General features: G+C 41.1%; 1 protein-coding gene across 2 annotated transcripts in view; it reads left to right on the top strand.

The window, feature by feature from the left end:
• The window catches only part of LOC111565432 (inositol polyphosphate-5-phosphatase A), a 164,945-nt gene that overhangs the window by 54,694 nt on the left and 86,089 nt on the right, over window positions 1-24,162 (top strand). For both annotated transcript variants that reach the window (XM_055018715.1, XM_055018716.1), the window contains 2 exons: window positions 4,246-4,346; window positions 4,609-4,696. In XM_055018715.1, the coding sequence (XP_054874690.1) occupies window positions 4,246-4,346; window positions 4,609-4,696 (189 nt within the window). The remainder of the gene's footprint in view (window positions 1-4,245; window positions 4,347-4,608; window positions 4,697-24,162) is intronic.

Genomic DNA, 24,162 nt, shown 5'->3' with positions numbered 1-24,162 from the left:
GTTTGCCAGGTGATTCCAGCTTGCGTGTTTTGTTTAACCCTGACGTTGTTGGATATCATGAGCGTAACGCATGTCTGTGTGTGTGTGTGCGTGGAGAAGCACGTCCTAGTTACAGCTGTTGAGGGATTCTGTTTGCACTGTGCAGCAGGCTTGTGTGCTCTAGATGAAGGTGTCACGTCTGCTAATGTGTGTGTGTGGCAAAAAAGAGGGAAAAATAGGTGTGCCCCTGTGTGAACCAGGCAGGCCTGTAGCCTCATGCCAGCTCTGTGCTGCTGCCGGCTGACGTCATGGAAAGAAGCATCAGACTCTGAACTCTGTGTGGCTGGGAACAACCAGCAGAGTTAACTATGATCTGTCTGCACACACAATACACTCCTTGTATCTTCTGATCAATTGGTTAGCCTGCTGTTTGGTCAGAAGTCTGAAAAAAATGAGATGTTTTTCACTGAAAAACCTCACGGGATATGATAAAGAAAAGCACATTGTGTGTTTAATGCAGCGTAGTGACAAGACTTCTGATTTGAGTTGACTTGGCAAGAATCCAAAGGCTGTTTGACACAGGAAAACTTTGGTCTCACACCCAGTGAACAGAATCAACACCTCAAACATATAGGACCATCTTGTTGTGAGGAAACGATTGAAGAAACTGAAAAGTGGATTTGCCAATTCATTCTGTATACTCTGGAAAATGCTGCATGCATTGCTGCTCCAAGGCAACTCCATTCCACACTTGGTCACCTGTTGCTGACTAACAGGCTTGTAAAGAAAGAGCTTTCTTATTTTATGTATCAAAACTAATCACACTTGAGTTCAATGCAAAATCTTGGAAAATACACAATAAAGCCGTTGCTCTGGCTGTTGGAGAGCTGCGCCTACAGAAAAGGTTGCCTGTTGGTACCTGCGCTAAATATCTTAATATATGTCTGTGCAGTATGCCGTAGATGTTGTATCTTGTTTCTCTCAGCTCTTCAGAATTCCTTGAAGAAAGAAAATTATTTATCTTATTGCGCCTATAGTTCTAAGGCATGTTTACATTAGCTATGCACAACCTGCTAACGATGCTCACTCTCTTCCCCTATTTGATTTGTTTCTCATATTTGTTATGTAGCTCACTTAGCATTTGACTTGCTTTGCGCTTTGTGTTCCTGAACAGGGTTTCTTCGTACCAAGCATGTTTGGAGCAGTTTAGACAAACTCTGCAGTGTTAGCTCGTTTATTTCAGTGTATTTTGGCAGGTGACAACAATCGAAAGAGATCTGCAAATACAGGCGTCATTTCAAAGAGAGAAGTAAGAATGCAACTGTGGGGCATTTACAGGAATCTGCCTCTGAACATCAGGTTTTAATGGTTCAAAGAAACATTTTTTCATCTGGCAACCAGCGCTTACTCGTACATGTAAAACTTAATAGAACAAAATGATTTAGTCATTCAGATTTTTCTCCTCGTGTTCGTATGACCATCAGCCTGCAAACTACTGCAAAGAACACAAATGCATTAGTGGGGTTAAATTATTCTCTCACTTCAAAAACAAAACAACTTCCATACTTGTTGGGATCATAATGTACAAGAATGGTATTTAATGGACAAAGCTGTCTGTGAAGTCTTAGGCCCTGGATTTAGGTTTAGAATTGTGTTGGACTCTATAAATCAAAGTGAAGTGAGAATAACACTAATAACTTTAAACTATTTGTAAAAAATCTGACATATTGATACAATGACTGAGACATTTCCAGGTGCTTGGAATCCAATCATTTCCAAATGCTTTGAATCCAATCAAATCTTGTATTAGGATTTACCTTGTCTCAGGATTTCTGTCATTTGCACGTAAGCAAATCGGGGTCATTTGCCTGCCCCATATGTGTGTGCAGTAGACTGGCCTAAATGAGATTCTGCCTTTGCTCCTGCAGTAGTTTAAACAGCGCTTTGCATTTCACCACACCGAATTGAAAAATCCCTCAGCCCATTTGCATTGGAAACTTCCCTGGATCGTCACAGGCCAGTGATTGTGTCAAGTCCCCACATCCAGTCTTGTGATCTATAAAGACACAGTGCTAAAGGACATCACATCGTTCATTGATTAGATGTTTTGCTTAAAGACCACTTTGCAATTATGTTATGACTCCTTAAATCCTCTATTGACAGGAATGTGTTGGATCATATTTTGATTCAATCTTCTAATAAAGATAACTTAATAAAATCTACATTTCATTTGGAAGCCCAATATTTCACATGTTGAGTGTGGTTTAAAGTGTGTTTTGCAGAGTCAGACAGTTAAACAAACATTCCTGGTTTTATGTCAGCCCACCAGCTCCCCTTATTCATCAGATTATTTCCGCTGTTCAAATAGGAACCATGAATTAGGACTCAGACTCCTCTGATTACCTCTCCTCAAAGGCCCTCTTTGTCTAATAGATGATATGTTGTGTCATGCCGCTTTTCACCATGCCAGTTTGTGAAGATGGAAATGAACTTTATCAACATCAGTTTTAATTCTTTGGGATAAAGAAGAATTGCAAGTTGCAAGTTGTTGGGAACCTCCTTGGATTTCAAGGATCAGGTCATAGAGAAAAGGGAAAGAGGATGAGAGGACACACCTCCATATCAACCACATCAGCGCCTGACATCCTTGTGAGGTTGAGAAATGGTCCCATATGGCAGTGCTCTTGTTACTCGTGTCAGCTCAGCCAGACAGGCCTTTCTCACTCCTGCCACAGCAGCTGTCACTGTCTGAGGGTTGTTTAGAGAGGCCTCCACTGTTGTTATGCATCATAAAATCATTTTTTATAGATGCGGTATTTGGCATGTCAATATGTTGCTCACTACTCAATTCAAATGTCAACAGTGTACATTGAACTGCATGCTCCTCGGCTTTGTTCTTCATATGGTCACTGGTTAAGGCTGTTTGAGTGGATGGCACTGGTGATTCTGGTAATAAAATTACCAGATGCAGTCTGTCAGTTTGCCAACTTAAACAGGAATTCATGGCCTGGAAAGATAAATAGAATGCAGTCGATGAACACAAGCATGTGCATGTGAGCGTGATCGCACATACACACACACACACACACACACACACACACACACACACACACACACACACACACACACACACACATATACACACGCCCCACATGTCACATTTGAGCCTGACATTAGTAGCAGCCTCCTTGAGAGTGTGACCTTTTCCATCATGAGCTGATAGGTGCACTAATCTTTCCAAGTTTGAGCTGCTGTAGGTCCGCGCTCCAGGGTCATCGAGCTAAGTGACAAGCCATAGGTTGATGGAAAATCCATAGCGTTACTGCCATACATTACTTTTATTTGATTGGGCCTGTAGTGAGCATAATGCAACGCTGAGGTGGGACGCTGGTGAAGTAGCAGGGCTCCTTGTGGGTCCAGGGACCATTTGTAGCCCCTCCTCACTGCCTGTGACATTGATGCATCGCCTCTGACTGCCATCCATAGGCCCGACCCTGTGAGTGCTTGTGAGTGCTGTAAATCACTCTGTGGTATTGATTTTCCATTAGAAGTCAGCCACTCTGAGCACCTCTGACAGGGTGCTCACAAACACCTCACTATGTGTAAGAGGGAATGTTGAAGGAAAGCGACATAAGGTCATATGACTCTGGGTGAGCGTGCTTGCAGGAGCTGGATGTTAACTCTTTCACCTTACATGTATAAAGACCGATTTCTATGAATTACATAACATGCACACGGGTTTATGTGAAATTTCAATACATTTTATTATTTTTTTCCATTTGCTGGAGTCTTGCCCACACTTTAATAAGCACCCCTGACATGTCCCGGGAACAGTGGACTTGTTCTTGCTATACTGAGTGAAGTGTCAGCACTAATGGTGACGTGTGAGCATTTGTCACACCCTGCTGTACATACACAGAGTGCTGCAGACACATCCCTGATTGTAGATGAAGAGGAGCCGACGTTGTGCTTGTGGAACAAGCTCACTAAGTGCCTTCTGCCTACATTAGCAAGGCACTTTGTCTTGTGCAAATATAGTAGCGTGTCACAGAGTCGAGTTAGGAAGAATTGTGGAGGCCTAGGTGCCCAACTCATATAGGTTTCGTGCTTGGCTGAATAATTGAACTTTAGTTTTGTTTGTGATGAGCAAATGGACGTACTGCAGTGTTATTATGGCCGTTATGGATGCACTGAAGCAACAAAGCAAAGTGGAACTGTTTGTCTCTTTCCCTGCTTTTTGATGTTTTTTCCTCTCTTCCATTACAGACAGTACAGTCACACAAGCCTCACTTCGTGGCAGTGCACTGTCAAGAGGTCGGTGGGAAAAACTATGAGGCATCCATGTCACATGTGGATAGTTTTGTGAAGTAAGTATTGTGCTCATAGTGTGGATGATAGGAAAACAGCTTGTTTGATAAGGGAACACCCATTTATTGGCTTGTGGAACGAGGGAGTAGTCTGTTTTAAACTGAGCGGACTACTCCCCCCACTGGTCACATCGAAGCTGTACGTCAGTGTACAGTTTGACTGTTAGAACTGCCTTCTATTGGATTAGTTTAGAAGAATACCTGGATTCTTTTGGATTTGATTGATGTTACATGAAATATTCATGCGTGTTCTTTCCGTCAGAGAGCTGCTGTCCAGTGATGCCATGAAGGAGTACAGCAGAGCCCGCGTCTACCTCGATGAGAACTACAAATCCCAGGAGCATTTCACAGTAAGTGCTGCTAAATATACTGTCAACTCTGAGAATTTGTAATTTTCTTCCAAGCTGACGTGTTGAGTTAGCAATAATTACCTGGCTCAACATTCAAGCTCATTCTTCAAATTGGTGATTCAATTCAAGATTGATTCATTTGTTTTCTTTTGAGATCTAATTTTAAAAACCCAGATTTTTACTTAATCAGTCAAAAGTGGAAATATAATCAGCACACTTAGTTTTGTGTTAGAAGTTCCTTTTTGTCCTGTCAGTCTATAGAGCACAGAACGCCTCAGGCTAGTTATAGCAAACAGTGCTGTCAAAGTGGAAGTTTGCCTTCAAACCATTTGAGGCCTGAAAATTTTCTACACATAGAAGTACATTTAATGAGTGAAGAAATTTCCTTTTTCACAAAAAAATTTGGCATTGTCCTTGCTTGAAGCATGTCGACCACACGTTTAACCTTTAGCTGTAGTATGAGTTAGGCTGCTTGTAGTGGTGGAAGTTGTACCGTTTTCACAAATTGTTACACTGTAATGCTGAATAGTACAGTTTTTTTAGACCCCCGTTTCTCTGAACTGTAATGCCACTGAAAAGGAAATCTAGCAGACAGCAACAGTTACTATGTGTCATCTTACATGTCATTTTGCGATTAGAGCTCTTAAATTGGGACACTGTGGTTGCGTTTACCTCTGTGGTTGACATTGCAGTGTTCAGTTTATGAAGAAAGGACATAATCTCTAAACCAGACTGCAATATGTGCATGTATGTTCTGTGTAGGTGTCACATACGGCTGGAGTCTGTGGTCAGCGTTGTCTGGTTTAGATGAATTGAAATGATGATAAATACCTCATTTGGAAACCTGAGCTTTTTTTGCAGTGAAACTGCAGACTTTACCAAAATACTTATTTAATAAGTGATGCTTGATGCAAATAAACAATAGTATAGATTTTGAATGGGATTCTGTTCCTGTACTGTGCATAGAGAGGTATTGTGTGGACTAGGGTTAAAAAATTGCACAAAAAAATATAAAAAAAATAATCACATAGTCATGATTTTAGTGGGAATGGTTATTTTTGCATTTCTTTTCTACTGAGACAAATATATATATAAAAAAAAGATGCTGCAGTGTGTACCAAACAAACTCATCTATTTATGTCTCGACAATGTTGTGCAGGCCGAGGCACCTCTGTAGCAATGCTGGTTTCCTTTGAAATGCAGTAAAAACAGATGGCCACAGGGTGGCAGTAGATATTTGGAAATAAGTTCAATCTTGAGTAACCGAGTTGATTAAAACATGGGTTTCCTAGACATTAATTTGAAGCCACCTTAATTAACCTTAATGATGTACATTTGAATAAAGAAACAATGAGTAATATGTTTGGCCCATTTTGTAAAATGTGCCACTATGTGATGCTCAATCAGGTAGAAGGTACTACTGTCACACCAGTAATTGAACAATACCTGTAAATAAAATATGGAAATCTGTGATATTGTATCTGCTTTTGGTGAATTACCTGTTTCATACACTTACTATATGTGTCCAATGGACAGTACATCAACAGTAGTAAGTACAGCTGTTTTGTATGTGCCTCTTGGTGGAGCCAAAAGCTCAAACCTGATAGTGGTTGTAAAGGATTTGTTCTCTTAAACCATGCTGTGGATTACAGGGAAACATGGTTTTAAATGTTTATGTCAGGTACTCAATGGACAGACTTCAGGAATATCAGATAATCATCTCTACATTCCCAGGAGATTATGTGAAGGACTATAGAATAACATATCGATGTTGTCTAGATATGGACTGCGGCTCCAGTTTGTCTCAAAACACTGAATAGTGTCTATCTTGGTTCTCCTCAATGTTTTTGCTGTTATCACCACGCTACACTGCACCTCCACAACACTCATAAATCACAGTACCCACTGAGTCACATTTGCTCTTTTCAAAAAAATATTACAAACATTGGCCTTTCGAAAATATAATTATCTGCCATTTCATATAAGCGCCGCTAATATCTCGGCATTATGAACTGTTTATTTAATAGTGTTTGTCTACAGATTAACTTTTTTTTTGTTGAATTTTCATTTTCATCAAATAGAGATGGCAGTTTGTGCTCGTCTTTGTGAATCAGTCAGTGGAAAGAGAAACATCTGATGTGCTTTCTATGATGTTAATATTGAAATCCTGGCAACAGTAAATATGAAGAGACTCTCCAGTCTTTCTCACACAGGACTTGCCATTTAGCTTTGATGACATCACCCATATTTGTTTTCTCTATCTTCGATTTTCTTCACCTCCTGCTGTGCTCCGGGGATAATTGTTTGTTGTCTGCCCCACCTGTCAATTTTCAGATAATGTGAGTGGGAACACTTTTCTGGGTCCAGAGATTCCAATTTGTATAAGTGTGTGTTGTTTTTTGTATGCACTCGAGTATGTATGTGTGTGTTAAGTATCTTAGAGTGTTCTGGATGTGGGAGTCTCGTGATGTCGTCAGTGTCTGGTAAAGGCCAGTGAGATTGTTTACATGCTTGTCCAGTGTGACAGTGTGTTTAAACTGCATTTCTGTCTGTGGAAGACGGGAATGTGATTGGTAAATGTGTGAATGAAAAAAATGATTTATTGTTAACTTGATTATCAATTTAATGGCTCTGCCAATAATTCACACCTGTTCACATGTTTTTTGGATGGATAAAACAAGCAGTTGGAAAATTCAACTTTTGCTTTGGGAAGTTGTTAAATGTTTTTTTTTTTGACATTGTATGGAGTAAATTAGAAACATCAGTTGCTCAAGTAAATAATAAGCAGATTATTTAGTGGTGAAATTCCATCAATTGACATTGATGACACTTATTTAATTTGAAAGTGTCTATTTAACAGCGGACCTTGGCGTCTCTTGAAATCATGAAGAAATGGTTCCCCATTAAGTTCCCCATTAAGTTTTTAAAAGTTTGAAATTAGTCAGAAAATTGACCTGAAGAAATTTTGCAGTATTTTTTAAGCAGTTTTTAAATGATTATTATTACTTTTATAATTCGGTAAAATCTAATAGATTTCCCCCCTAATCCAAACTGCTGCTATACAACCCAAAATGCCACATAGAGGTTTAATGAGGCTGTGGCCTTGTCTCTTTACTGTGTCACAATTTCTCCACAAGAAACTATAATAATATCTGGATGATAAAATGCCACATATCACACCTTGATGTTGAATCTGAACAATGAGAAGCTCAGGCGAGCCGCAGCTCCTCTTTTCTTCCCAGAGGAAGGCAGCAGTAATGGGGAAGAGCTTGACTGACATGTTCCCCCCTACGGCCGAGCCCAGGCCTGGTGTTTTACAGCCCTGTTAAGGTATACAGCAGGTAAAATGTCAATTAGGAAGGCCCGCCCTGATAACTCAACTCCCAATCCACTTGTTCTTGGCCATTAATATTTATCGTGGGCCTGGCCCTGGAGCTGCAGCCGTGTCATGTGGAGTGATGTGCGCTAATGTTCTTGCTTCCTGACACACACTTGTACTGTGGTGTCTGTACAACTTAACAGAAACGGCTGCAAATCCACATGCACAAACACACACCTACCACTGTCACACAATTCTAATCAAGCTATCCACATACACAGACAGTGACACACAGCGGCGCGTGGTGCCTCCTCAGCCCTCAGTTGTTCCAGGGCATTTTAATGGGAAATTAAAGGCATCCCTCATGTCTGTGGTCTGCAGGACAGGAATGAGAGCAGCGACAGAGGATAAATCAGGCTCTGTGCCTTGACAGGATACCGCTGTCTCCTCTGGTTGTGTGCGTATGCATGCACATGTGTGTGTACGTACCTTCAAATGTCTTCATCATAGTAGACGGTGTTTAAATGTTCTGTGTGCCCACTTTCTGCCATGGATTCAAAACGCTGTACTGGAAGTTCAAAGGAAGCTTCTTAGTCTAACAGAGTCAGTATCTTGTGTTTGAGTGTACTCAAATAATAACAGACCTTCAGTGAAGAGCAGGTAATGCCTGTTGTTAACTCCAAGTGATGTGACTGCATTCAGCGTATTCCAGTGTTTGATGTAAAGGAGCTACAGCTGTTAAGCTGCATGTGATGGTCAGTGATTCAGTTTATTAGTTAAATGTGAAATAACTTGCACTTCACATCATAAAGGCAAAATATTTTCTAAAATTTTCTACATTGTAGATTAATGCTGAAGATTAACACTTTTCTGTTTACAACATAATTCCATATGTATTTTTTTATGTTTTTGATGCCTTCAGTATTAATCTACAATGTATAAAACAATTAAATAAAAAGCATTAAATGAGAGGATGCGTCCAAACTTTTGACTGGTAGTGTATATTTACAGTGAATAAGCTCTGCTAAGGACAGGATGACATGCACTGAGAATCCTAGGTCAAATTTCAAAATTGTATGGAGTCTAATTTATTTTCTAAATTGCACTTGAAGAAATCAAAAATAAGAAATACAGCAACAAAAAGTGGTAAACAGGCAAGCAATTGTAGAAGAAACACAAAAATCACTTTTTGGGAGTTGTGCAATCCTTTTTTTTAGTCAGACAAAAGCTAATTCTTCTTGGAAACCTAACTTCAGATAACGTCTCTTTTCTTTTTCTGTCTACATAATTAATTAAAAGTTTCCTCACATAAATATGTCATTTCAAACGTTACAGATTTAATTTGATAAATGTTTTTCTTCTGGGTTTTGCCTTGTTATATATTTTTTGATGTTTACTAAGCCTTCGATTTCCATGTGGAATGATGTGTTTGGTATGACACACAATTATAAACTAACTGACTGACAGTAGTAATTGAGATACAGATATGTTGTTTAATGAGAAAAAGGTGCAGTCTCATGCAGGAAAGGCAAATTATGTTAACCCTTAGATGCATAAGTGAATCAAAAATGACCCGGTGAGGTAGTTTTCTTGCAATGTGTTTGTGATGAAAAGTTTTTATCATTTAATATTCCAGATATTCCTCCCAAAACATGTTTTTGACATTACACCATTTAAATTTTTAAGTTATCTTTTATACTTTTGAAATTTTACAAGAAATTGTAATATTTGTATTGCTACCCTAAGCTCTTTGTCACTGATGATAACATACAAGAGGTGATGCAGTGCACAAACTTGGAGGGATGAGGAGCAGCAACAGCTGGAGGAAAAGAGTGGAAAAATGTCAACAAAATGCATATCGACATTCTTCTATTGCTGTTCTGTGTAATATTCTTATTTTTCAATTATCAAAATGTTCAACATCTGTTATGAAGAGAAAAATAAACATATTTCAAACACGAAATCATTCTTGTGTGGACAAAAACATAAACAATATTACAATTTACATTACATTTTTGACCCACTACAGAGTGTAGGGTCCAATCAGTTGTGCATCTAAAGGTTAAGTAAAAAGAAAAAAAAGAAGTTGCTGGTTTGACCCCAGCAACAACCATATGAGTCTCTGAGAAATACACAGAATCCTCACCTAAAATCTCTTACTGTAAATATTAAGGCTTTAAATTCAGTTATTAATTGGGTCTGCCGAAGTCTTTTTCCTTTCCGAACAAAGTTGCGTTGTGATTTCTGGTCAGTAGAACAGGTCTGTCAGTAGCTGCCAGCAGCTCAGCCTCACTCTGCTCCAGAGGTGAGTGTTTAATTCTTCTCCAGGCAGCGTGCTGTAATACAATCATCAGTACTGCTCTGCTCGGCCAGGAATTTATGAACACTTGGTGTCCCTCTGTGCTGACAGGGTTTCAGCGTGAGTGTGTTTACAGTATGGCCCAGAAATGCGTGTCACTCGCCTTTATTGCCCTTCTTTTTTAACTGCATCCTATATCACCCCCCTGCTCTGCCTTTTTATGATGAAACAAAACCAGGTTGCATATAGAGATTATATACTTTCCAGAGAAAGTGGGGTCATAGAGGAAGGGTCTCGGTGTACAGTTTGTTGGTTTTACACACAGAGGTTAACTAGCAGCAGCAGCCATCCTCCACCTCCTCCTCCTCTGCCTCTCAACTCCGTGTTTAAAAAGACAGCAGCAGGCGCATAAGCAGGTTAAAATATTGCAAACTAAATCTAAGAGAGCTTTATTTCAATATGGTGAGAAGTACGGCACCGACTGAGGCCACTTGAATGGAGTAGATGTCAGTTCGGTAATATCGCCAGGCCATAACTCTCCACGGCCATTACTCATACTCTCAGGGCAGACATAAATGCATATACACACACACACGCACACATATAGTGACAAAGCCAAATAAACACACACGCAAGCACGCAGGTTAAAATAAACACACTCTGGACATGTGTTGAGCGACAATCAATGAATCTGCCATCAGATGTGAGTTATGGGGCAGAGAGAGTGGGCATTCCCTCTGTGAAAATATTTTGACTGAAAATGTAGATATAATTAATGGATTGTGTAAAGAGGTGGAGAAATTGATGCATTTATTACAAGGAGTCAAATCTGGACGACTGAGCCTTTGCCCTCCTAGATCATCGCTGCACTTGGCTGCTCCCACACACAACTTCTCCTCATAAACGGTGCTCTGATGAAGTGTCCACCTGTGTTTGTGTGTGTGTGTGTGTGTGTGTGTGTGTGTGTTTGCACGATGTCTCGCCGCAGAGAGTAAATCAGTTGTGTTCGAGGTGGAGGTGTTGTTGTCCTGTAGTGGCGGGTGGGGTGTTGTGGTGCCGAGGGTGTCTCCAGCCTCAGATAATGATGTGATTCCAGCATGAGGCGGGCCGGGTGTACCTCGCCACCGGCCATTATGATGTGCGGCCCCCAGCCACCGAGGGGGCAGAGTGAAGGTGAGCCTGTCATATCGATCTTTTTAGTGCTAAAATATGAGCCACTTTACTCTGCTCCCCGGCGCAGTGATGTGAAAAATAATAACTCGGACCCAAATTAAAAATATTGATCGCTTAGGAGGTGTTGAGAGCAAATAAACACCCTCTGAAGGATTTTTATCCCCCTCGCTCCCGCATTTACCCTCCTCCCTCCTCCGTCTTGTCCTGGCCCGCCCAGTGAAAGGGCCAGGTCAGGGATGGGGGCTAGCTGAACTGTAAAAAATATCACACTATCTTGTTGCTCGGTAGTCTTCATAATACCCACCTACCAGGCTCTTAGTGCTCTTTATTGTTCCCAGACACAAATCAACAAGCAACCATCTTTTCACATACTCTCTAACACTGATTGATTGGGTTTTGACTCCATAATCTGGCATTAGCTTGGCTCCATTCAGGTAACAACCCCCTCCCTTCGACAAGTCATAATTTTTTGCACATCTGAGCTTGACTTTTTTATTCCTTCCCGCCATAACAGATGAGCTGACACGGGGCCATCAAACGGGTGGGAAAACAATTGCCACAAGGTTAATTTTATTGCCTGCTCCATGCATTTGTGAGCAGGCGGGAGGTGTCCTCTGCCCGAGTCCTGATGAATGGCTGTGCCGAGCGGGCAGGAATGAAAATGAGAGGCGAGAGGCCAGGCACGGGGAGCCGGAGTCCCGCCGCTCCCACCTGAAATTGAAATTTTTCTGACATGCTCAAAATTGGTATTCTGATATATAAGAGAGGCGATGTTCCATTTGGTTTGATGATGAAAGCTGTCATGTGTCCCACTCAATTGCATTTTACGACACCCACTTTACCTCATACATCCGAAGAAGGTTAATATCCGCACACCCTAAATGGCGGATGTCAGATTGTCCAGAGTCTGTAGGAAAATAAACTACTTAGTGTGTCTAAATGCTGTCGTAATACTTGGCTGTCCTGGTTGCAGCACTATTGATTGTTTACAAGGACGTTTGTTCTGTTTTTTTGGCCAAGGGATGAATAGATATTTGATGGAGCGTGTAGAGTGGGGCTGGACCAGTATCTGCATCTCAGTGCTGTGTCAGTGGGGATGAGAGCCAGGCGTTGGGGAGAATCACATGCTGCTTGTTGACATCAGTGAGAGGGAGCGGGGCTGGAGCTGGCGATATCTCCTCTTCCCCACTTGAGCCGGGTCCTCTTGCTGAAAGCTCACTTCTGTCTGCTGGCTTCAGGCCCTCACTCTGTGTGTATTAGGCTGCAAACACATATATGTCTGAGTAGCGTTTCTGATATAGGGCTATCTCCGTGCAGCACTTTGTCCATACGTATCGATTCTTCCTCCGCCACCAGCTATAGTTGCTTCATTTGCATGGCCCAGCTGACCCAGGCAGTCAGTGGCCATTATATTCCCATTAGCTAATCTCTCAGCTTTGATTTCCATAATCCTCTGTCTATTGAGAGCCCTCACAGCTCTCACAGCTCCACTCTCCACATAGAAAAAAAGAGACTCCCACCCACCCTACGCACTTCACTCTTCAAAAATCTGCACGGTAACATGCATCATACACTAGACCATGCAAATGTATACTTAACATAGTTACTGCAGTGGTCCCCTATTGCACTATATTGCTATTAGATAAAATATTCTGATCTTCAGTTAAAGAAGCAATACCAGTAAAAGAATCACAAGTAATCCTGTATGCAATCTTTTTACTCGCTCACTGCTCCCATTTTTCAAACTGTTACATTATTATACCCACTACTAGTTAAAGTTTGGACACACCTTCTCATTCAATGCTTTTTATTTATTTGTATTATTTTCTACATTGTAGATTAATACTGAAGATGAACACTTTTTTGTTTACAACATAATACCATATGTGTTCTTTTATAGTTTTGATGTCCTCCGTATTAAGCTACAATGTATAAAATAATTCAATAGAAACCATTTAACAAGAAGGTGTGTCCAAACTTTTGACTGGTAGTGTATTTTGCATATTTGGATACACTGAATTGGTAGTCAAGTTTTAAATGCTTTGCTTACTGTAGGTTTGTTTATTCTATAGTTTACTCAGTATTAGCAGCATTACCAGCTGTGATAATGTGGCGAGTATTGTTTTTGCTTTGTGAGTCTGTGTGTGTCATCATGGCAGAAAGTGTACTCGGAGACACCTACTGTAGCAGGAACTACCACAAAGGTGGTTTTGAGTAGAGGTATACAAGGTAAGATGACTAATACCATAGCAACCAGAGGAGAAGGGCAGGTTCATGTTGGCAAGTGGAGAGCATTATGAGGGTTTGGCTAGTGAAGGGGCACCATGACAAAATTTTCTGTGATGCTCAATGACCGTCGCCCAGTTTACATGTAGTAAATACTGCCAGGATCACCTAGGAAAAAATTCTGACATACCAGTGGGATATGTAGTAGCTGCTTTTGTGGCTCATATAATGCATCTGTATCTTGATTCAGCAAACCTCAGTAAATTCCTACTGTCCTCCTCCTACTCATACTTTTAGTATTAAAGCTTCCATGGACTGTTTTTTCTAAAATTGTCTTTAATTATATTGTCTCGGAGGGCATCTCAATGCATGCTAACATCCTTGTTTGAGTGTTGATGTGTTGAGACTAGTGCTGGTGACATGATAACCAAACTTGTCTTTTGAGAGATCCACATACATGACTTGACCGTGTGCTTGCAGGCTGAAAACCAATCACCAGTGTTATCACCAAGGCTTGCCAATAGGCTGCAGTGATTCTGATCAACTGTCCACAGCTAACACACTCGCCTCCCACACATCTATCCCAGGTGCATCCACTCATCCTGTGTGCCAGGCTAAATTGACCCTAATCACCCTCAGTGGACTTCTCTTGAAACGATTGCTTACATTGATCAAAGAGGACCTCCCGCCTACCACCCACACTCCACCCTTGACACCCCCTCCTCTCCAAATGAGCTGATAATTAATAAGGGCTGGTGCTGCAAACACCAGTCAACAGACAGCATGATGGATCGGACAGCTTGGATGCAAACCAATACATTGTCAAGATTTTCTCCAGTCCTCTGAACAGCCCCTGGGTGTCCTTTATCCTGCATGATCAGGGATGCATAGTGGCACCCACTCTGCTAATTAAATACCCACAAGTTGCCGTTGTTTTCAATGGGGATGCTTTCTATCTGTTCACTATTGGCATATGTTTAATAATTCATGGAGCCACATCACTGAGGATACGGCTCAGGGTTTGTGCTGTACTATTAAAGACTTTGTGGCAAAGTCAGTTAAATTTCGGTGTAATGATGTTCATCATTCATTTCACTTCACTTTTCACTTCATTCAGAGAAAATTGGCTTGAAATTTTCAGTAGTTGCCTTCGGATGGTTGATTAAATGTTTTCAAACCTACACCTACATTGTAAATACCTATCATGCCAGATAAAGACAGTGCGTATTAATTAATAATTATTAGCACTCAGACAATTTTTATCATTCATCTGAAGCTATCACACCACTGTGGGACATTTGCTGTGGTGCTGTCAAATAATTGCAGCTTCAGGCGATTTCCTCCAACTGTCACTGAGGTGGTTCAACAGCAGTGACAGCCGCATTGCAGAATCATTCTGTCTTGTGACAGCTGTTTGCTTTTTTTGCCAAATGAGCTGAGCCGTGACGGACACTTCCATGACCGATCTACGCCCCTGTGCTAAAGGCTCACTTTTAATCACTTCTCTTGTTTTGTCAGCGCGTGACTTGTTAGCTGCTAATTGTGAGATATGGGCATTATGGCAGAGGGAAATTCTGTTAGCTGCTTCAGTTGACTGCCTCAGTCCTGAACTAGTTTGACTGACCGTCAGCAGAAGGGTCTGACTGATACTAGATTTTTAGGGCTGATGCTGATAAAGATCTTACAAAGTGAAACATTTCCAGTATTGGGAATACCATAAGTGGAGTCAATAGCAAAATGCCATACGTCCTCTTCACCAAACCATGTTGTGTCTACACGATCCAACCAGCTATGAACTTTACTCTGCAGAGTTGTTCCTTACCCTGTGATAGACTGGTGACCTGTCCAGGGTGTCCCCTGCCTTCACCACAAATCAGCTGAGATAGATGCCAGTGGAGTCTGGCAATCTCTACTGGACAAAATATGTAATGACACTAGGTCTTTGACTTATCCCAAACCTCTTTATCTGCATTATGTTGTTTTAGAATAAGCTTTCATCTCTGGAAATATATATGCTGATATTGATATATCTGTGATAGGCTTAAATCTGGTGATAAAATCTTAAGGTCAACAAGCTGGCCAGGCTCTAGTCAGCTGTGACAGCTTGTGAGTTTTACTGTAATTTGGAGCAACTGCATATTTTAGGGACCAAGAAGAAAGTGATGCAACTAGAGGTGGAAAGTGCAGCTCTGATTCTTAACGATGTTAGGCTCTGTCTTAGCAAGGCAGGGTTTGCAGTAGGAAATGTGGTAGTTGGGTCTAGTGTGGCCCCTAACCAGAGTGATTGGGTGTAATTGGTGAGTCTGGCCTAAGAGAAGTGGAGGGTCGGCGGCTATGGGCTGTGAGCCTGTCATAATAACAACCAACAATGTGATCATTTCATTTCCTTTTCACTTACACATCACCTCACTTCGCATGAGACATGACACACAAACACGCACACACACACACAGGGACAAGGTTAACGCTGCCTCCCATTTATTTCACTCTAACAATGACTCTAAATAGCCTTTCAAAAGCGGAGTGAGGAGGGAGACAAAAATAATCGAATCACACAATTACTGCTGGGCTTCATTCTATAGTTAAGTGCATTTTTATTGTGTAACGTTTCTTTTTCCCCTGCACCCTCTCCCACCCCTTCCACCGGCTCTATTTTTCCTGCCTCCCTCAGCAAGCGTTCTCTCCCTGCCACTTCTCATCTAATATGGCCATAATTGGGTTTGGTTGTACAAATCAGATTTCAGCAATTGGGTTATCCTCCTCTGAAATTGGAGAGGTCTCTGGGCTGGCATGGGTTGTGAGTTAATCTGCTTTTGTTAAGCCCTCTTTGGCTGCGGCGGCAACATTGGGCAGGGCCAGTTAAAGCGGTTTACCTGTCACAGCGGACGTGGCTCGTAATTTAGCCCTCTCATCCCCCAAAAAAGAAAAAGAAAACCTCCCCCCTCACATAGACACACATTACCCACACCTCTCCACCCTCAGCTTCTCCTCTGGCAAATAATGACATTTGAATCGAGCATTAACAGGTTTAATTACTTTAAAATTGTCATTTTAATTTACACTGATATAGTATTGATCACACAAGCAGAGATTAAGACCCTCAGTGGAGCGGTTGATGTGGAATTAAACAGGGCTGGGTCCTCCTGGGGCCTGCCTGGCCTGTCCTGCCGCAGCCAGAAGAGGAATGACATCCTCCCCCTAATGAACTGGCAGCATGCGCAGACATGAATTTCAGGCCCCGCTGGAGAAGGAGGGAAATAATGGGGTTTGGGGAGCCATGGCGGGTTATTCATTCACTGCCATGCACCAATTCTCCTGTGATTCATCCCCAGGCCCCCCAGACCCTCACTGCCTGTTTGCCTACCACATTCAGCCCACCTGACCTTTCTCCTGCCTAAGTGTGTCTGTGTATATATATATATATATATATATATATATATATATATATATATATATATATATATATATATATATATATATATATATACATAGATATAGATATATAGATACAGATATAGATAGATATATGTCCCCTCCCTCCTCCGGGATCATCTTGCCCCACACCAGGTATCATGTACAGAAGGAGGGACGAGCACGAGGGGGTGTTGGGGGGCAGTGAGGGAGCAGGGGTGAGAAACCCACAGTGAGCCATACGCTTCTAATCCAAACATCCCCCCAGTGGTGGAAAGTGTCAGTCCGTGATCCTCCCTCTCATCCTGGCTCGCCGGCCTGTCTGATTTAGACGACACATTCCTGGGGAATTGATCTCCTTGCTTGGGCTCGGTGTCACGCACAGCTGGTTAATATCAGGGGGCAATCGTTACATTAAATCCAAGCAATTTCTCCCCGTTTCGAAGAAAGCCCGTGGCTCCTGTGGTAAGCACTGTGCTGTGGAGTAGTTAAAGCTGTAGGAACAACCTCTTGACACCTGTCTCCAGTGAACATGCTTAAACAATCACATTCCACATAAGTGCTTTTAATGACTGGCTCTTGGAGTGAGGGCCCGATAAGAATAAAGCTGGGGCTCTAAGCAGACATAGGAAGTAATAATATTACATTGCTGTGCCTGACATGAAATATTCACCCTAAAAATGTGTATATTTTTTTTACTCAGTGCAATTTTGACTTAATTTGGTGCTTGACTGTGAGAGAGGGCTACTATTTTTGAAAGATTTTTTGTGTGTGAAAGGTACCACAGTCAGTAATTAAAGATGGCATGTCGTCATTATTTTTCAAAAGTCAGATATTGTTATTAAACGGAATTGTAAAAAGGAGGATATTGTTGAAATTGTTGCTGCTTTGATGCTGAATTTACATCACAGTATCATTGAACATTTTCCCCCATATGTGCCTATAGTCGAGGGGGACAAATATAGAGTTGTAGTGTGGTAGTGTTGTTGAGAAATTCAAAGTTCTACATCAGCCAGAATTCAGCCAGCAGTTTTTAGACCAATGGGAATATGGTCAGATATGAGCATGTTGACCAACAAATCAGCCAGCTGACCTGGAACTACAGCCCTAGTGTGATGGACAAGAACGTAAAAATCAAAAGTGTCTAAATTATTTGCACTGTACTGTACTGTACCGATTGCTGTGGCTTATCTATCAACTTTTACATACTATGCTGTAACCTGTTGTTGCAGCTGTATTCAGTTGAGTCCACATTGCTAGCTCTCCTCTTCCTATATAAGTTTCTTGTTGTTCTTCACTTTGTGACGTCTGCAGCTTGAGAAATGAATTATGTAAACAGGTAAACGTCTTGGAGTCTTAGACAGTGATGGCTTTGTTGCATAAATCAAAACAGAACTGAAGTCTGTGCTTGCCCTTGAGCCAGTTTACCAGCATTTTCTTAAACGTCCAAAGGTCTCAGTGCAGATTGAAAAAGGGGGGTACTGTTTGTGAGGTCCTCAGTTGATTGCATTACCTACACCTGGATGTCGTGGAGTGGAAGCCATCTTGACGATGAAGGCCAAACAAAACAACAACCTCTTCTCTGTCTTGGCTGACGACTCCCCATGACGGATTTCTAGATGTCTCCAATACATGTAATGGACTTGGCAAAGCCTGAGGTGGCTGGGCTTGGGCCTTCTATTCCACTCTGTCATCCAATCACCTTATTCTAATGCTATTGCATTGTTTAGTCAACCAGCCGTCCATTTACATCAACCCATAACCACACAGCCCACACCACAGCAGCACTTAACAGAATTAGCAGGTATTGTGCAGCACATTTTAAACACATAGGCCATTTTAAACGCACACTCAGTCACTCCAACTCCCTCCCTGGGCTCATGATCCCCCGTTTGCTGTCAGAGTAATGGCACAAGCTCTACATGCAGTGCCTGCCTCTCCTCTTTAACTGTCATAACTCTATACTCTGCTCACTGTGGACAGTTTATTTAGATCTTTAAATGTGTAGCCAATATTGTTGTCATGTTTATGTTATATACTACATATTAATAGCTCATAAAGCCTATTTGTTGCTTTATTGAATCATTTTTCACTTGCTCTTCATTAGGAAAAAGGAAGCTGAAGCTCTCGACTGAAACAGCCAGTTAATTTTAGGGCCTATAATTTAGTAATCTGATTTTAGAGAATGTTTGCAACTGTTCGCTTAGCCAGCATATAAATAGATGAACAAAAATGAAACAGCCACATGGCTGGGAATTTGCAGTCATATGCCCTCTTTTGGCCTTGACTGAATGCATTATTTTCTTTTTCCAACCTCAACACTCCAATGACATCTTTTCAAACAAATTGCTCTCATATGCTTTCCCCTTGTGATTAACAGAGAACAATTTCACATAAAATAAGCCCCAAATTGTCCTCATTTTCTAATGATATTAAATAGGACATGTGTAAGTTTATTTGGAATGACTCATCTGCGGGGTCAGGGGAAATGAGCAATCTCTTTGTCCCCTAGCCACCACCCTCTGTTAAACTATTACCTATAAAAACAGCCGCACACTCTCAGTCAGAGGGTGTGTCCTGCTTGGTGTAATAACGAGGGCCTTTCTCCTTGGCCGATTGATTTTTGTCAGGAAAATTAATGCAGTCATTCTAAGGTTCTGGAGGTCAGAGGTAGACGGGCTTCAGCTGATGAGGGGCGGTGCTGGGCAAACAGAAAGGCAACAAACAACTGTGGGACCACCAGACTCTTTCTGATGAAACTTAGTGTGCATTTGTTTGAGGGCGGAGCATGCAGTCGCTTATGATGTATTGTCTCCATACTGTTTCATACGCACACCAAAATGCATCTCCTATGATTGACCAAGCAAATATATAGGCCCTTTTATTGGCTAAACTCACTCACCCCAATGTTGGTTAGGATTGTTGGCCTTCTTTTATATTATATGTGATTTGGTTTGTTGTCTTGACACCAGCTTGATAGCCACATTTAACTTAATGAGAATTCTTTTAAAACTTGAATCTCAACCACACAGTCTTCTGGGGATCAACAGAACCTTTGACTTAGTGTAACACTTAGAACTTTGATCAGGTAAAACAATTTTCCTTTGAAAGTTATACAGTGACCCAAATGAGCAGTCAGAACCTCTGCTTGACCTCCAGAACATGTCCAAATGGTGTCTCATAAAGACATAAAGTGAAGCATAACCATATTTCATGGAATAATGTTTCCCAAGTGGGAACTAATCTAACACAAAGGGTGCCCCAGTCAACAGGATCCTTGCACAAGTTCAGGCCACAATAGCACCCTGTGTGCACCATGCTGTAGCTAATTACCAACTCATTAAAGACACGTCTAATTAGATTAGATGTTATGCTCGTTCCGTTAAATTCAAGCCCTTAATTTTAACAGCCTAATTACATTTCTGAGAAGAAAAAAAAACACTTTTCAAAGCAGTTTTTGGTCGAATGGAAATAAAGCCTTCCTCAGATCACTTAGCTACAAAGATCTAAATCTTCTCTTTGTTAAATTTATCTGTAGATATGAGTTTTTAGGAACATAAATCTGCGAATTTCAAATAAATTTGGAGCTTATAGAAATGTATGGATAAGTGTGTAGATGTCCTAATAGCCTAGAATACCCACTGATGGGTTGTATTGGTGGCACAACGCTTTGGGGCAGTAGTGTGTTGGAACAGCTGACTGACTATCAGAGCCAGGGGTAAACTCTATATTTCAGGTAGAGTCATTATTTTGAAATGTAGCTGAGAGCTAGGTGGTTAAATATAATGTAACTGAGACAACTTCTTCAGACAATCACGTCTTTACTTTTTTATCATGTGGCAGTGACAGCATTTATATCCCAAACTAGTTTGAGTATACACAACTTAACAGGACAACACTTCCTAAACAACACAATATTCCTGTGTGATTGTTTCACTTTAATATCCAGCATGCAAACTTTGCAGCACATTTGCATGAACACACCCAAAGCTTCCTCCCTCTCCAGATCATAAACAGCCAGTCACACTTTAAGAACGAAGCCTTTATACTCGGTCCAGGCCAGCAACCAGGAACCTTAACCTCAGCACTGTGCAGCTGCTTTACCCTGATCACCCTCCATGTGTGAGGTTTTCCTATCTTGTAGCCTGATAAATAGGCTAAAGTGGCAAAAATTCAAGGCAAGGTGGGTAAATTCAAATTAACCTTTTTCTGCTAAGCTTTATTAAAAATAGGTCATTAAAATGTATGAATATTGACTGAAATTAAAGATTGTGTTGTTGCCCAGCCCTTTACAATACTCAAAAAATAATACAAAGCAAAATGCAGGTTCATCTATGGCTACTTGTTGAATCCGTCTATAAAAACAGTTTGAACTTGGGACTAAAATGATCCCACATGTGATCCGTTTTGAGTTCTGTGGGTTAGATGTCCCATATCTTGTTTCACTAAACAGGGATACTGTGTAAAAGCAGTTTTGTGAAATAGTATTTTACAGTTCTACAAGATTAGTTAATGTAGTTATGTAATTCACCTACACAAATATATCCTCACGATGTTACCTGAAAAACCAAACACAAGTCTAGTACTGACTCGGATTTGTTCTCAGATGTAACAGATGCACTGTACTCTATGTATTGTGCTCTGCTTCCATGTGGCCTAATGATAAACAATACAGTACCACCTGGTCATCTGTGGAGCCCTCAAAGGGGTGACCCAGGAGACTTGCTGCAGACCTGCATGGGCCCCTCCAAATCCTCTTTTCTTCCCACATTTCTGTGGGTGTGATATTTACAGGAGAGCAGACGTGGGTTTGCTGCCACTCTTGCCCCTGGCACAAGACCTCTGCTCCCTCACATCTTAAAGCTGTCTTTTAAGAGGGGCCACGGGAAAGTCCGGATGCTGCGATTGTATGGATTAAAGAAACATCTGCGCAAGAAAAGTCTTCTTTTTTATTTATTATTATAATAATACAATAAGACGAAAAAAAACCCATGACATAATTTCTTGTTATCTGAGAAGCTGAGGCTGCATTTACATTTGCTTTTCATGCAGCGTCCATGTGCTCTTAGGGGCGATGCACTGGAGTATAACTAAGCTAGCATGGAGGATATCCAGCCATTTAAATCAAGCCTCTGGGAATTTTACATAACACATCATTGGAGAGCATTGGTTTTTACATAAAGACAAAGCAGGCCACAAAGAGCCACCGGACGGGCGTCTTAGCCTGAGAAGAGCTGCTGCGTGTGTTTTTTGCAGACTCCTCTAAAGCTTCACGGTCTCGTGGTCACTGTTGTGCTCCGAGAACGCCTCTGCTTCATACCCAGACAGCACACAGACAGAAAGCTGCTTATTTTTTTTTACATCCCAGGGGGGAAAAAATGATTTTTCTGAACGCGACCCCAAAACTGAACCTTCTCTTCTGATGGGGTTGACTACTCGGCCTGAGCTTCAGAGAGCTGTTCTCCAGTCTCTGGGCGATAGGAGACACTGTAGACCACCATCGATTGTCCCTGTGCTGTGGAAGCTGTCATATTTTATAGATGTTTCACGGAATGGCTTATGATCTAGACGATGTCGCCTCCATTTAGGAAGAGTTGTGTTTGTACTAAGGGTGGAGGAAGGGCGCTTGATGCAGAAAAATGGGGACCTTCCTGATAAGTTCTTCTCACAAGTGACAAAGTAATGCCACTAAGATGCAGCAAACTAATATATTTCACTATGGGACTCTGCAATAGAGCTGTTTCTCATTGGGCAGCCAAGGATGCCACTTTGTCATTACAAGGCCACATGAGCGAGCCACAGGCAGCGTGGGACAGAATCAACACCACCACTGGACACAAGCTGACTGATTACTTTTCCAGCTGACATCACAGCTCTGACAGCTATCCCAGCATCCTCTGGGGGAGTTCAGCTTGCTCAATACTGATTATTTGACATCAAAAGTTGCTTGTGTCACCAGTCACTGTATCCTATATAGTCACCATATGTGCATGCACATGTGTTTTACCTCAACAAATGTCTAAAGAAAAAAAAAATCATTAATTCAAGGCAAGTAAACAAGTTGTGCGTTCAATCAGTATTAAAAATAAACTTTTCAAACTACTTTCCAGTCGTCATTTAACTTCAGTAATCAGTTAAAATTACATTGCTTCCAGTCTCCCTACAGCCTGTATGATCCTAATTTAATCAGCTCTTTCACAAATGAGACCACATGAATAGGCGCAATATTGAATCAGATAAAAATATAGATTGATGAACAGTCCATGACAACATTAGCAGCCTTTCCAAAATGCAGAGATGAAAAAAAAAAAATCAATGAGCTCAAAGACCTGTCATTTGCATGGGTCTCTTCCCCTAATGGGAATACTTTTTATAGACGGGGAATTACAAGTTGAAATATTCTTTTTGATTATTGGACATCCATAGCCAAATATGATTTACATTAATGAGCATAAGTATATTAAAGACGTTGTATCCCCCGGCATCCGAAACAATTGAATAATGGCTCTGGCAACCAAGCAGTGGGCTGAGAAAATAGAGAGGAGGTAATGTCACTTTAATTACTAATGGATAGCTCAATTGTTCAGACTTTGATTTTTCACTTTTAGGAACAATCTAATAAAGCAAATATTCATCAACTTCATATCCCCTTTTAAACTGATGATTTTGTCAAGCCCAGACAGCAGAGTTATTTAAAGAAGCAGGCTATTTATGCTGACCTCTAAGATCAACAGTTTGTTTGAAGATTGTGTGCCAAGCATAAGAAAAAAGTCTTTTCATGCCCAGCTGCAGATGTATGATACACTTAGAGTTTAGAAACTGACATTGTTAATAGGGACAGACATTACAAAATGTCCCTTTTGAAGTGTATTAGTCCCACATAAATTGCTGAATGAATGTTACATTCTGTTTTAGTGCTAGTTGTGCTTGCATCTTGATTAAATTATCCGCTGCAGTGTTTTGACCTGAGCTTTATTAAAGTTATGAAATTACAGAGCAGTCTTATCTGAACTTTATGTAAATCATGAGGGCTGGTGA

Source organism: Amphiprion ocellaris, chromosome 16, assembly GCF_022539595.1.
Source record: "Amphiprion ocellaris isolate individual 3 ecotype Okinawa chromosome 16, ASM2253959v1, whole genome shotgun sequence".
Taxonomy (NCBI): Eukaryota; Metazoa; Chordata; class Actinopteri; family Pomacentridae; genus Amphiprion; species Amphiprion ocellaris.
This window is presented reverse-complemented; position numbering and strand designations above follow the sequence as displayed.